General features: G+C 38.5%; 1 protein-coding gene across 4 annotated transcripts in view; it reads right to left on the reverse strand.

Moving 5' to 3' along the window:
- KIF13B (kinesin family member 13B) overlaps positions 1-12,632 on the reverse strand; it is a 129,671-nt gene that overhangs the window by 11,884 nt on the left and 105,155 nt on the right. For all 4 annotated transcript variants that reach the window (XM_069805532.1, XM_069805530.1, XM_069805531.1 and 1 more), the window contains 2 exons: positions 9,024-9,141; positions 7,912-8,045 (listed from right to left, as the gene is read on the reverse strand). In XM_069805532.1, the coding sequence (XP_069661633.1) occupies positions 7,912-8,045; positions 9,024-9,141 (252 nt within the window). The remainder of the gene's footprint in view (positions 1-7,911; positions 8,046-9,023; positions 9,142-12,632) is intronic.

Here is a 12,632-nt window from a genome sequence, read left to right on the forward strand (position 1 = left end):
ATTAAACCTTCGGTTCAATAAAAGAAAGCAGAAAAGGAGGGGTTTGCTTGTCATTAAACCTGCTAATGGAAAGTACACCACTGAAGTGGGGTTCAGAGCAAACTGGCTCTATTTCGGGTGCACAAGGTATTAGCATCTTGAGATCCTTACTAGGACATGCACTGGGGCTCCAGGAAGCAGATGGTGACCCGAATCAGAACAAATCAATGAAGCCTAAAAATAAACACATCTTTAGGGCTCATGATCCAGTGGTTTTTCAGATACCTCGTACTCCAGAACTTCAGTTTCCTTTGGAATAAAGTGGCAATGTTTTAAGACAAAAGTATTAACCTGAGAATGACTGTAGTACTGACTTGTGGCCGAGTCCAGAGATAGCTTAGAGCAATGAGGTGTGTGAGTACTCTGACTCGTCCTAAGTATTAACTCAGGCATGCAAGGATAACTTGATTGTCCTAGCAGCCAAGTGTTTCACTTTAACAAAGACTAGAGAACAGAGGGATTAACTTTCTTATGAGAAAACTCTGCAAATTTTAGGTTTAATAGAAGCTTATCACGGTGTTAAAGGGAGCAGAGTATTTGGCAGAACACTTACTCTCTCCTCTTCAACCACCTCTGAACCAGGGGTTGGTCCATCTTGGGATTGCAAAGCCAAGCTATTAAATATCACCTTTTAATAAAAACCAACCAACCAACCAACCAAAAAACCAACAACCGCCCCGTAGTTACAAGGCATTAGGGCTAATCCCTAGGCAGGCACTTACATAGCACTTTAAACCTTTTGCAGAGATGCAGCTGAACCTCAGTGAGAAGCCAAGGCTCTTGAATTCAAATTATCCTAGTTAAATATCTCCATGCTCCAATGCTAAAAGCACTGCATTTTGGCATCTCAGAAAGGTTGTGCAAAGGAAAGACACTGTCCTTGTTGCTTCCACACTACTGTTTGTGATCTGATATAGGAGGGGAAACAACCTTTTTCAGCAGACCTTGTATCAGGAGCTAAAGCCAGTGCCAGGCTCTCACACTGGCACCATAATACAATTTGATCTTTTTGTCCCATTTTCTCCCAGTATATATGCTGTCTCTGGGCAGTGCTTTGAGGTCTAGCATTATTATCCAGAGATAAGCACTCAGAACTGGAATAAGAAAAAGTATTTAAAGATATTTCTCAGTTCCTTTGATTTCCTTTTCTCCCTTTAAAACAAACACACAGAGGGAAGTGTTTGTTTCGGTTTTTTATCTCTCAAAAACCTTCAGTCTTACAGCCTGTAAATCCATGAAATCAAAAAATCCAGTTGATATCAAATAGCAAAAGAAAGAGAACCGTTACACTTTAATCATTCCTCATCAAGTTCTCCTCCTGAAAGGATGACAAATCTCAAAACTACAATAACTTTGCCAAGCACTGTTTAGAAAAACATGGAGAAAAAAGCAATTATGAGAAGTGGCACTTGCCCAACTTTGGTGTTGACAAGAAACAGATGGGCAGAAACACCCTCACTGGGGTAGTAAGGGTACTAAAACAAATCTTTGTTATGAAATGTAGTCAAGTTACTTGGGGGGCATACTGAAAACAATGTGTTTGACTATCTGTGAAGACATTTACTGGATGAAAAGTATTCCTGAATCGAGAGCCAAATTCTGTCGTTAAATGTTTGTAGATAGCGACTGCTAAACTAGACATATATATTTACCCAATGGCAAAACATGACCCTTTTACAGTGATAATTTTTGGCACAATTTCTTCAACCCAGATCACAAAATATGGAGTAAAAGAGAACATAAAAGCAATTCACTTTAAAGTGTCTCTGAATCTTTGTAGAACAAAAATTGTCTTTTTCCTGAGAGCTGCTACTCTGTGCAGTGAGTGTATAAGAATTTCTAGGAGTGCGTATTTTCTGGTCAGATGAGAGGTCAGTTTGCACATGCTTTGAGGTGACCAAAAGCCATGTAAGTTACTAGTGGTTAGCGTAATCTGGAGACCTACCTGGTATGTTGGTGAGCTTGAACAGACAAAGCAAATGTGTATCTCACCCCACTTACAGAGGCACCAAAATGAATCCTAAACGAACTCTTTTTATACCATTTATTACATATATATAATGGCAGTCTCTTCAATGAGCTCAGAAAAACACATTTGGTATTTCTATGTCGTTAAACATTTTGTAAAATGCCTCTGACAATGGTGACTGATGACTTCAGTACAAAGCCTTTTGCTTCACGTCACTGGATGAAAATCCTTCAATGTTAACACCCAATAAGCAGAAAGTTCAGTGGCAGTTAAGAGAACAGACTGGGCCAGCGTGTACAAGAATTATCCTCCCAGCTCCACAAATGGTCTAGCCAAGGTTATAGCTGATGCAATCCTAAAAGGGCATTATCAGAAAACTTCCATTGCTCTTGTCTATGCTTTACCATCCGCAGATAGGAACGACTGAGCTCAAGGACTGTCACACTGACAGCACTATGCTCACATCACCATTTAAAAGGAGCTTTTGGAAACTTCTGCAGCAGGGCATAACAGTTGCTTCATTAAATGTAGATTTAAATCAGTTTTGAGCACACGGGATAAAATACTTTCACAAGACATACACAGCAATGCAGTAAGAATTCTGAATCCCCTAGTACATAGCCAAAAAAGTTGAATCCATTTTAAAAAGGTCCCCCCCAACAATATTCCTCTCTGCCCTCAATTTTAAAATCATTTTAAAGTCATTAATCATTCAAATAGAAAATCTCCTGCATTCCAAAAGGAGATCTGAAACCCAGCACAAGTTAGTTTGTTGGGTTTTTTTGGTGTTTGTTTGTTTTCTTCTCTAAAGACACTGTGCATTTAACTATTAACCCAAACAAACCCCTCTTATTCCACCTTCCATATGTGGAACATTTCAGCCTATAATAACACTTCTGAATTCCACATTTCTAATATACTTTATGCAAAATTAACCATATCATTTTCTATGCAGTTAAATTACTTCATTCCTAGGTCCGGGCAGATTAGAAGGGTAATTCATAACCATTTTCAAGTTAGTTCATAAAGAAGTTTCAGCGGTTTGCTCTAAGAACTTAAAAGCCAGTTTTCCATACTCATTCTTATTAAAAACTATTTGTATGAGGATGATAGGGAAAACTGAACTCAGAAAGAAATCAAAACACTAACAACTCAGCCACAAGAAGTAGACACATATGAGCTCGGCTGGCCACAGAGGATCTGTTGAGCTATGCTGATTATAGCATCCAAATGATTCTTTATTTGAAACTCTGAAAAAAGCCTTCAAGATTTTAAAGAAGGTTCTCTGAGGCCACATTATTTACATTTGATTAAGGAATGTCAGTTCTAGCAATTATACTATGCACCATGCACATCCATGAAACTGTTATTTTTTAATGCACTGCCAGAAAAAGGCTTTTGTCTATTTAGATAGCTTTTCATTAACTGCATTTCATTATTTTTTAAGATTAATTACTACTTCTGCATCAGAAGGTGAAAGAGAAAAAAAATTAAGAGCTGCCCTTCTCCAAGTGTCACATGTCTGCATTTCTATACCACAAAACAAAAATGAATTATATTAGCACATGGAAATTCAAAGAGTTTGGTTGTTGGGTTTTTTTTGTTGTTTTGGTTTTTTTTTACGATAGCCGTGACTCAAGATCTCTCATTTAAGCCATGTGCTAACAAAAAGACATCTGAGCACCCAACAAGGCTCTCGAGTATGAAGGTGACCAAAACCCACTTACCAAATGCACTTTGGTCAGAGGAATGTGCTTTTGCCACAGCAATGTCAAAAAACAGGAACTGAAATTTAATATGTACATTTTTAATGTCAGCACCCAATGATTCCCTAAAATGTAATTACACGGGCAGTTCCTGGAGATCAACAGGGTCATAAGGTAAAGAACAGTAATTCTGCTTGGTGCACACTATGAAAGCCTCAGCATGTTAATAAAAAAGCCAAGCTTCAAGAGCATGTACGTAATATAATTAAGCACAGATAGATGAAACTCCGATTCTCCATTCACCTGCATATTTTACACAAGTATTTTCAACTTTTCCCCATCAGCAATAAGGTTTGGTAGGGCTTTAAATCTTGCACACTGCAGTACTAAGCTTTCTAAAGAATAGACTAGGAAAATAAAAAGCAATTCCAGCAATCCAAAAGAGTTTAAATTGCTGGCTTTTTTTATTTACAGACTACTGGCAATTAATTTAAAGGCATCAGATAATGGAGAAAATAGGCATTTCTAACTTAAAAGTATATAAACAGCTTCATCAGAAACCAATCTTTTAGGTACATAAACAGCTTCATCGGAAGCTGTTCTGCTAGTTACATAAAGAATCCTATTATGCCAAATTAATTCAATCTAACTAATTAGAGAGCAGGAAGTTCTTTCAATTATTTTATGTGCTGTCTGAGAAACACACTTGAATACGAGAGCAGATTTCATTAATTGCGGTTCATTATTCTCCAGATTAGTTACTAAACTTGCATCAGAAGGTCAAAGACAGCAATTTTGTTAGCTGCCACCACCTTGACTGGAATGTCTCTGCATTTTTGAAACTCAGGCAACCACTGACTATAAATAAAAATAGCACTGGGAAAGACCATTTTGTTAAGATAACTTCTGTATGTGCTTGCTTACTTTAAGGCTGATGCCAGCCTAAGCAACAGTGTCTGACTGAAATAAAAGGCTGCTAAAATAAAAAGAAGTTATTTTCAGAATGAGTGATCAGAACTCCATCTTCTGTTTACTTGCACAGAATCAGAGATTCAGTAACGCATCCACTTGGAGAGCTGCTTGGTCATGATGAACTTAACTTCAGTTATAAACTTGGAAAAAGGTTAAGTACTGCTTCCTTGGAAAGGATGCTCAAAAGCACTAAAATCAACTTAACCATAAGACCCCACTTACAAGGCGCAACGAAACAAATCTGATGCTTTCTGCAGAGATGTACAGCCATCTAACCCTGGTAATTTAACTATAACATATTGGAGATTTAATACAACAGCTGGGCCAGCCATCTAGCTCAAGATGGTTCACCAGCATTTTTCCAGAATGGGTTTTAATGACATTAGATAATTAAGTACTCTCAAATAATGTAACAGATATGCACTGAGAAGGGAGCTTGACAAGAACTTTGGAAATTCTCTTTCGCTGAAGTTGTTCAATGAACCAGGAGAAAGTAATAAACTGATCCACTTAGCTTTTAGGTATTTATGTTCAAAAACCTGTTATTACACAGCTGCTCGCTTGCTTTTAGCCAGGAAAGGATGATTTAGATATTTCCATTTTCTTTGTAAAGCATTCCTTTAGTAATTTCTATTCCTGAACCTAGCTCTCCCAATTGTTTATGGCAACAGAAGTCCAGCAAATCCCAGTTACGGGTCAGATTCCTTTGGAATTACAGCTGAAAAATCCTTTCGGCTTCACCTCTCCCTTATCCTTTTTGTAGTTTACCACCTACTCTCACCTTGCACATTCATTTATGTCCCTTGCCACTGCGTATGAAAGTTTTATTCTTCCACAGAACTAAGATGTGTTGTTCCGTATTTTCCGAGACTCAGAAATACTGTTTTTTGTGTCCTCTCCATTGCGTAGTTTACTACAGTTATGCAAGAATTACTAAGCTTGCTGTCTCGCTCTGGCAGGTTAGCGATAAGGTGTTAAAGCTGATTGCCAAACACTGACCCCCATAGCAGCCCCATCGTCCACTGAGTACAATAGCCATTCATCACTGCCACCATTTAAATTCTTCTGGCCACATTTGCATCATCAGGCCATTATAAAGAAACAGCAAGAAAGATTACTAGACATAATATTTATGATCTTAAAGCCAGTCTTGCTACAACAGCACATATTTAATTTTTTTGTGCTGCACAGGAGCAGCTGTAGCTAATTCTGTAGCAGTTCCTTCAATTTTTGCTCTCTCTTCTGTGCACTGTGATTGCTAACAGGAGTGAAGAAGCCCTGTTTCCTTACTGATAGAGCTGCAAAGAATATCTATAAACCTCTCAAGCCAGTGAGGTGTATTTGTAATACAATTGACTTGTTCTATTACAAAACTAAAAGTAGAAAATAATTTCAAGATTTCATTTTAATATACAGATTCAGGGGTCATGGAAAAACTTAGGTTGCTCTCCAATGCAACCAAGCATTAAAACATCACACACTCCTGTTTATACATTAGCTTTTATTTTTTTAAAACAAAGCAGAAATAGCATTCCCTCCTATTAAAAATGTTGTGATCATGATCTGATTACTTGAGTTTTCATAGTAATCCATAATATAAAGTAAAATCTCGTAAAAAAAGAGATGTCTTTGTAGTTTAAAAACTGACTTCAAGACAAATAATGCAAGTCTGATCTTGAACAGTAGGAAGGAGTGGGAACAGGTGGTTAGACTAGAGGCAGGAAATTAGGCCTTGCTTCTAATCTCGGCTCTCATTGATTCGGTAAGAATTCAAGAAGTTGTGAAAGGCTCTCACTGCAATTGTAAAGAGCGCCTATTTGCATCTTTCGATACCCAAATACCTTTAAAGAAATCCACTGTCTTAATTTTAATCCTCTAAATTTCATAGCTGAGTAAGTTTATACAATTCCAGTCTCAACAGTAAGGCTGTTGTAAGCAAAAGACAACATGAAAATGTAAAGCATTAAATTAGATAATATACGGGGGTAAAGTTTGCTCCTTTTATTACTTTGTAGAGAATAAAACCACAAACTAAAAATATTTTAAATCTGCCTTATTTTTATTTGTGCTATGTCTGTCATAAGTTACTTTTAAAAATATTTAAGTGTTAGTGTATTTGGTTTTACTCTATTTATTTATTTAATATTTCACTGTACTTCTACAATGACAAAACAACTTCCTGTAGTCCTGGGACATTCTTGTAACAGCAAGTTTAGTTGTAGCAAACAATGGAACAGAATGTCTGGATCCAACCACAAAAAATAGTTGCTTGGGAATTTTAGGGTTTGTTTTGCTTTGTTTTGAGAAAGATATCCTTTAAAACATTTGTCTGCACACGTCAAGAGGTGAGGAAAGGCCTAAGTTAACAGGTAATGTGCTTCCAGAACTCCAGGCAAGTGAACAAGGTGATAGCAGAGTTAGCTGGATGGTTAACAAAGCACAGACAGACATAGCATAGACAAAGCATAGATTTCCACAAACTTTCACAAGTGAGATCTGGCTCCAGATTTATCTTCATAAGAGTTTGTTAAATCTTCCAGACTCACACTATAGAGGACTATTCCTTTATAAATAAACTACAGCCTCTCAAATAAAGGAGATAATATTATTTATAACGGGATTCTGTATTTCATCTGTTTTCTTTAAAAGACAGTAGCTTTTTCTAGTCTGCTTGACCATGCGTTATCTACTGCACAGAAGCCACATCTGGAGCAGGTGAAGTTTTGCAGCACAGCATCCAAAAAAAAAAAAAAAGAAAATCAAATGCTTCTCTGACATGTGGAATAGACAAAAGAATGAACAAAAGCAACTGTCCAAAGTACATAGCAGAAGAGGGTAAAGGGTGACATGAGCTGGGGTGAGGGGTGGGAGGGAATGGCATATTGAAATAACAAATTAAAAATAGAATTACATTTTCCACTTGGCAATACACAAACAACACTAAGTGCACTTCATAAATTTTACTATTGTTGCTCCAATTGGTATTACCATAAATCATGCTGGTACTGTAGTTGGCACTTCTAAAAAGCCAAGTGGACTGAGTGTATCAATAAGTTTAAACAGCTCCACTATCTCTGGACAGAACAGAGGGGAAATGCATCACAAGGCTTTACTGTGACTAAAAGCTTGGTTTGCACTGCAACAACATATAAAACAGCATTTTGCCAGCAAGTCTAACAGCACTCACCAATATTACTGCATAGCCTATTTGATTCAATTTTTTACCTGCTGTACAAGAGGAGAGGTCTGCCTGCCCTTTTTCTCATCTCTAACAGGAAAGAGAGACTTCAGCAGCTTTGGCATCTGAGGCACAAAAGACTTTACAGGATTCAGATAGGAAGCAGCAAGGCTACCAATACCTGTTGGAAAAATTAAAAAATGAGAACAGTTGTGCTTTGGGGAAAGCAAAAGGAAAAAACCAAAACCAAGCCAAAACCCCCTAAACAAATTTATTACAAAATGTTATCATTTTAGTCTAAGATGACATCTTCCAGTGCTCAAAGCATTAACCAAGGAAAAGCATTGAGTGCTTGTTCTTCCTTTGAAAGGGACATGTGTATTTGGGTAGGTCTTAATCTGTGGCCTCAGTATACAGAAAATTTTTTTCCATCACATGGTGTGAAAAAGCTTGTCATTTGCAACTGGAAACATAAAATGCTTTGTAACTTGCAGAAGCAGAAAAAAACCCCACCAATCTAGAAGCAAAATTGAAAAAGGACATCCATACAACACACAACTTTAATGACAATTACAAAACTTACTGGAAGCAGAAGATGAGAAGATTCAAGTTAAGAAACAACATTAGGGGCATTCAACTCTCCTTACTCATGCTGCCATTTTTTCTACACTACTCCCCCTTAAGAAAACCTAGATAGACATACAAAACATCACTACTATGTACCTCTGCGCTCTCAGTTATATACTAGGCACATCAGCTGCAAAACATCCATCCAATTCCAGTGCTGCTTGTTTTCTAAAACATTAGTAGCCTTACTGTCTTTGTTGTTTTACTCAGGTAACAGCATGTTCTGAGGCCAGCTAAATTTTGGCTTTTGAAATTGAACTACTGAGATAAAGAAAACTTTAAACATGTGGCATTTGCCTCTTAGCAGAACTAGTATCAGATTTAAAGAAGAGGCTAGTTAGAGTTGCCTAGAGTCTGAGTAGCTTAGCCACAACTGCTAAATGTTCACAGAGAGAAAACTGCACAGACATTGCTCTGGAGAAGAAATTTCTCTGCATCTCTGAAAGCAGCTCAGCTTTAACTGACATTCAGAAGCTGCAGTAACTTCACGCCATTTTTGGAAAAGTTGTCTTAGCTTTAAGAAAGCCCTTACCCGGATCAGGAGAGTGGTTTTGCTGCCCAGAGCCTGGCAGAGAGGTACGAGATGGACTAATGCCTCTACTGGAATTTGTGGCACCTTGGGATACGTCTTGTTGACTCTCCCATCGGCCCTAGAGAAAAAAAAGTTTTATTTTTCAAAGTTAGCACACCAGCAAGAGTACAGCAATACTTACATACCATGCCAGCCTTCACAGCCCCTTTGCAAAATTCAGAATGCACAGAGCTGAGGAAAAACCCTTCCCCAGAGGCACTTTTAGTTGAAACACCCAGTCCTGCAAAGATAAGCACCCTCAGCATCAAGGCACAGAAAAAGTCTACTTATAGACCTTAAAGCTATAATAATTCACTCAATTATACAGCTGTTTTGGAAGTTGAGTACATTAGAACCAGGTGAAAATAACGTAGTATTGTCTGGCCCAAATTCCTAAATATGTTGTGTATCTACTCTGGAAGCAGTCATGAGTGAAGTCTGGATGTAGAGTGTCAGAGAGAAGGGATGAGGACAGACAGAGCTCTGAACAAGGAAAGAAATACAATCTTAGACCTAAAGGCTGGACCTAGGTCTAGGGTGCCTAGGGTCACAGAATGGATGAGCTGATGAGATCAAGAGGAAACAACTGTAGTACTGCAATTTTTCTAACAGCCTGGACAACAAGCTGTGGATACCAGGAGCCATGAAAAAGATTAAAGACAGGTTAGAGTTTTGACATGGTTAGTGGAGATGAAACATGATGATTTTCAGATCTGCAAGAGCCTGAGTGTAGATAAGGTAGGAAGAAACAGCAACCAAGAAGGTGGTAGGCCATCTGCCTTCCCAAGATCCCAGGATTCTCTGGCTGGGTTTTCACATGGATCCCAAGGGAGGTACACACCATTCTGAACGTGGGGTGCCATTTCTCACACTTTTACGAAGGTCCGCTGCGGTGTTGCATCTTTCATCTCAACCTTACAGGTCAGAAACTGGCTCAATGATAAAGTCTCTTGGCTAACAGAGAGAATCTCCAAGCTAGTATTTCACACCAGTGCACAAGTGTCAAGAATCTATGGGGCCAAATCATTTTTTCCTAACTCTATCATCCTGATATATAAAATTGTTTACAGATTTGTCTGCAATGGTTACACTAAGTGACTGGCCAGAGGGTGTGTCTGCTCAAAGTTTCAGCTGGATACAAGACCCCATATTGCTTCACCAAACTGAGCCCCACGTTCGGTGTGCAGAGCTGAGAGGCAGGCACTGAAATCCATGTGGTTGTCCTCCAAACTTCTGATATGGGCACACTTGCAGTGCCTGTCAAAGTGGTTCCTTTGCACTACTAAAGAGTAGACTCCAATAAAGCTATATGGTGCTAATTTACTTAATTTATAGGAGACCTTAAGGCAACTCAATATCCATTTAAGAGTCTATGGGTCAAAAGAATCTGGTCTCAAACGCTACAAGAAGTCTCAATGTGTTGCAGAAAAGTATTGTCCTGTTCAGGTAGCAGAGTGCCCTCAGGACTACACGCCTGCAAAGTTTCACCTTTCCAGAAACAGAGGTTGCAAAGACAGGATGATGCAGCCAAACAAGTCTAATCTCACTTCTGGTAGAGTTATACTATGATTGGTACAATACCTGTACTTGTCTGGATTATATAGTATCTGTACCTGAATCTTGCTTGTTCTCTTAAAAGACATAACAGAAAGAGATGGTATAATGAACATACTAGAAAGGAATCACAAGGGACGGATAGACCTGCTACATCCCAGACCACAAGTTTCATGTATTTTTCCTGGAGGAAGAGGGGGGAAACGTGCCTTTTCAAGAAACTGCACCCTGTTGGATGCAAGGAAATAATCTGACCTTGAACAGAAAAATGATGGGCAGCTAAACTAATCTTAACTGTAACTTGAAGTCATGAATGTTTCACAAATAATAAATAAGCCAGGATAGGAGGAATAGATTTCTCCAATGGGTTGAAGGTCACACTAAGCAGCCCAGAGCAAAAATCGTTTCTATTTGGATCTATAAGTTAGTCCCACAGAAGCTCTCCTGCTTTGAATAGCAAGTAACTTGCACTTTTGCAGAGCAGCACCCGTCTTCAGACCTCTACTAGCTAACATCCATATTAGATGTAGAGACAACAGACGCTGTTTCTGTGAAGTAACATTTGGGATACCTAAAGACTAACGGATGTCTGAGTTCACTGGAGGCAGCCATCCTGAATGTCAAAACTGATATAACCCAGGCTGGGACTAGCAGTAACACCAGGGGTTTGTTTAGTCTTGTATTTTTGAGGACTTTGGTGTTTAAGCCCTTCTTGAAAGCTTTCTGCTCTGTCGGCATGGATGATAGAGCTGTTCTACCCATACCTTAAGCCCCCAACTTAAGCATTATCTTTGACCTGCAACTCATTTATGTCTTACACACATCAAAAAGTCATGCCTATGTCTGGAAAATTCTTTCCACAAAATGCTTCTATGAAACAGTCTTTCCTATTCCACTCCCCAGAAACTCTTATTCAGGCTTTGGCAGTCTTGTGTTTCAACTAGTGCAGGTTTCTTTCTGGTGGCATTACTGCATGCAGTCTTGTCCCACTTATATCCATTCAAAATACTGCTTCAGAGACTGCTTTCTTATCCTATCATTTTGATCATTTCACACACTGCACCAGACATTGAAAGCCAGCATGGAAACAGCCAGTGACTTCAGAGTATGCTCAAACTGTCTTCCCCTTCGGGATATGAAATGTTTCCTGAAGTCTCTCTCCTTCTCTGGCTCCCACTGACGGGTTAGTTTGCAGGAGAAGAGCCAAAACATGAGAAAAGAGTTCATACACTATCCAGACAGGGAAGATATCTCAGTGTAATTCAGTATTTTTTGGATGTACCAGCTCGGGGTGCTGAAGGAATTTTTTTTAAAAACAACAACAAAAAAAACCCAAAACCAAAAAAACCCCAACTATTTGGTGGGAAGTTGTCACAAGACTCAAACAATCTTGAAATATTGTTACGTTTTCTTGCCTTCTGGTCTGATGTGCAATCAGCCTGGCAGATGTTAGCATTAGTTAAGAAAAAGAACTATGGAAGAGTGCAAGGCATCTGAAGGCTTCTTTTTTGGAGGACATAACAAAGCTTGATTAGTGTTACTTTTGGATCTTAGGACAATGATCCACTTACTAAAGACAAATGGATAAAAGGTGACATGTCTTAATAATTTTCTATCTATAAGCCAAGTCTAAGTGCTTCTGGAAACCAAAGAGACATAAGAAACAGAAAGACTATTATGGGAAAGTTTTCTAGCTTACTAGAACACTGACTCAATGCAGGTAAGGAGCAACTGAATCATTTTCTGAATCACGATTTGCTGAGTCAGAACTTCCCTTCATTGACTGTTCCTACAAAAATAATTTCAGGCAAGTATCTTGACTTTCTAGACCTGTTTGGAGAATGATGAAAAAAATTGGAGTAGGTAAGAAACAGAGCAAAACACTTTCAGAATATTTATCTTGCACAGAAAGAATGGCAATGTTCAGTGACTTTTTCCTTAGGAAAACCTTTGTTCTTAGGATCTTTAGGAAATTTTGCTTCAGCCTTGGTATTATGGATGACTGCATTTCTACAT

The sequence above is a fragment of the Haliaeetus albicilla genome, chromosome 18 (assembly GCF_947461875.1).
Source record: "Haliaeetus albicilla chromosome 18, bHalAlb1.1, whole genome shotgun sequence".
Classification (NCBI taxonomy): Eukaryota; Metazoa; Chordata; class Aves; order Accipitriformes; family Accipitridae; genus Haliaeetus; species Haliaeetus albicilla.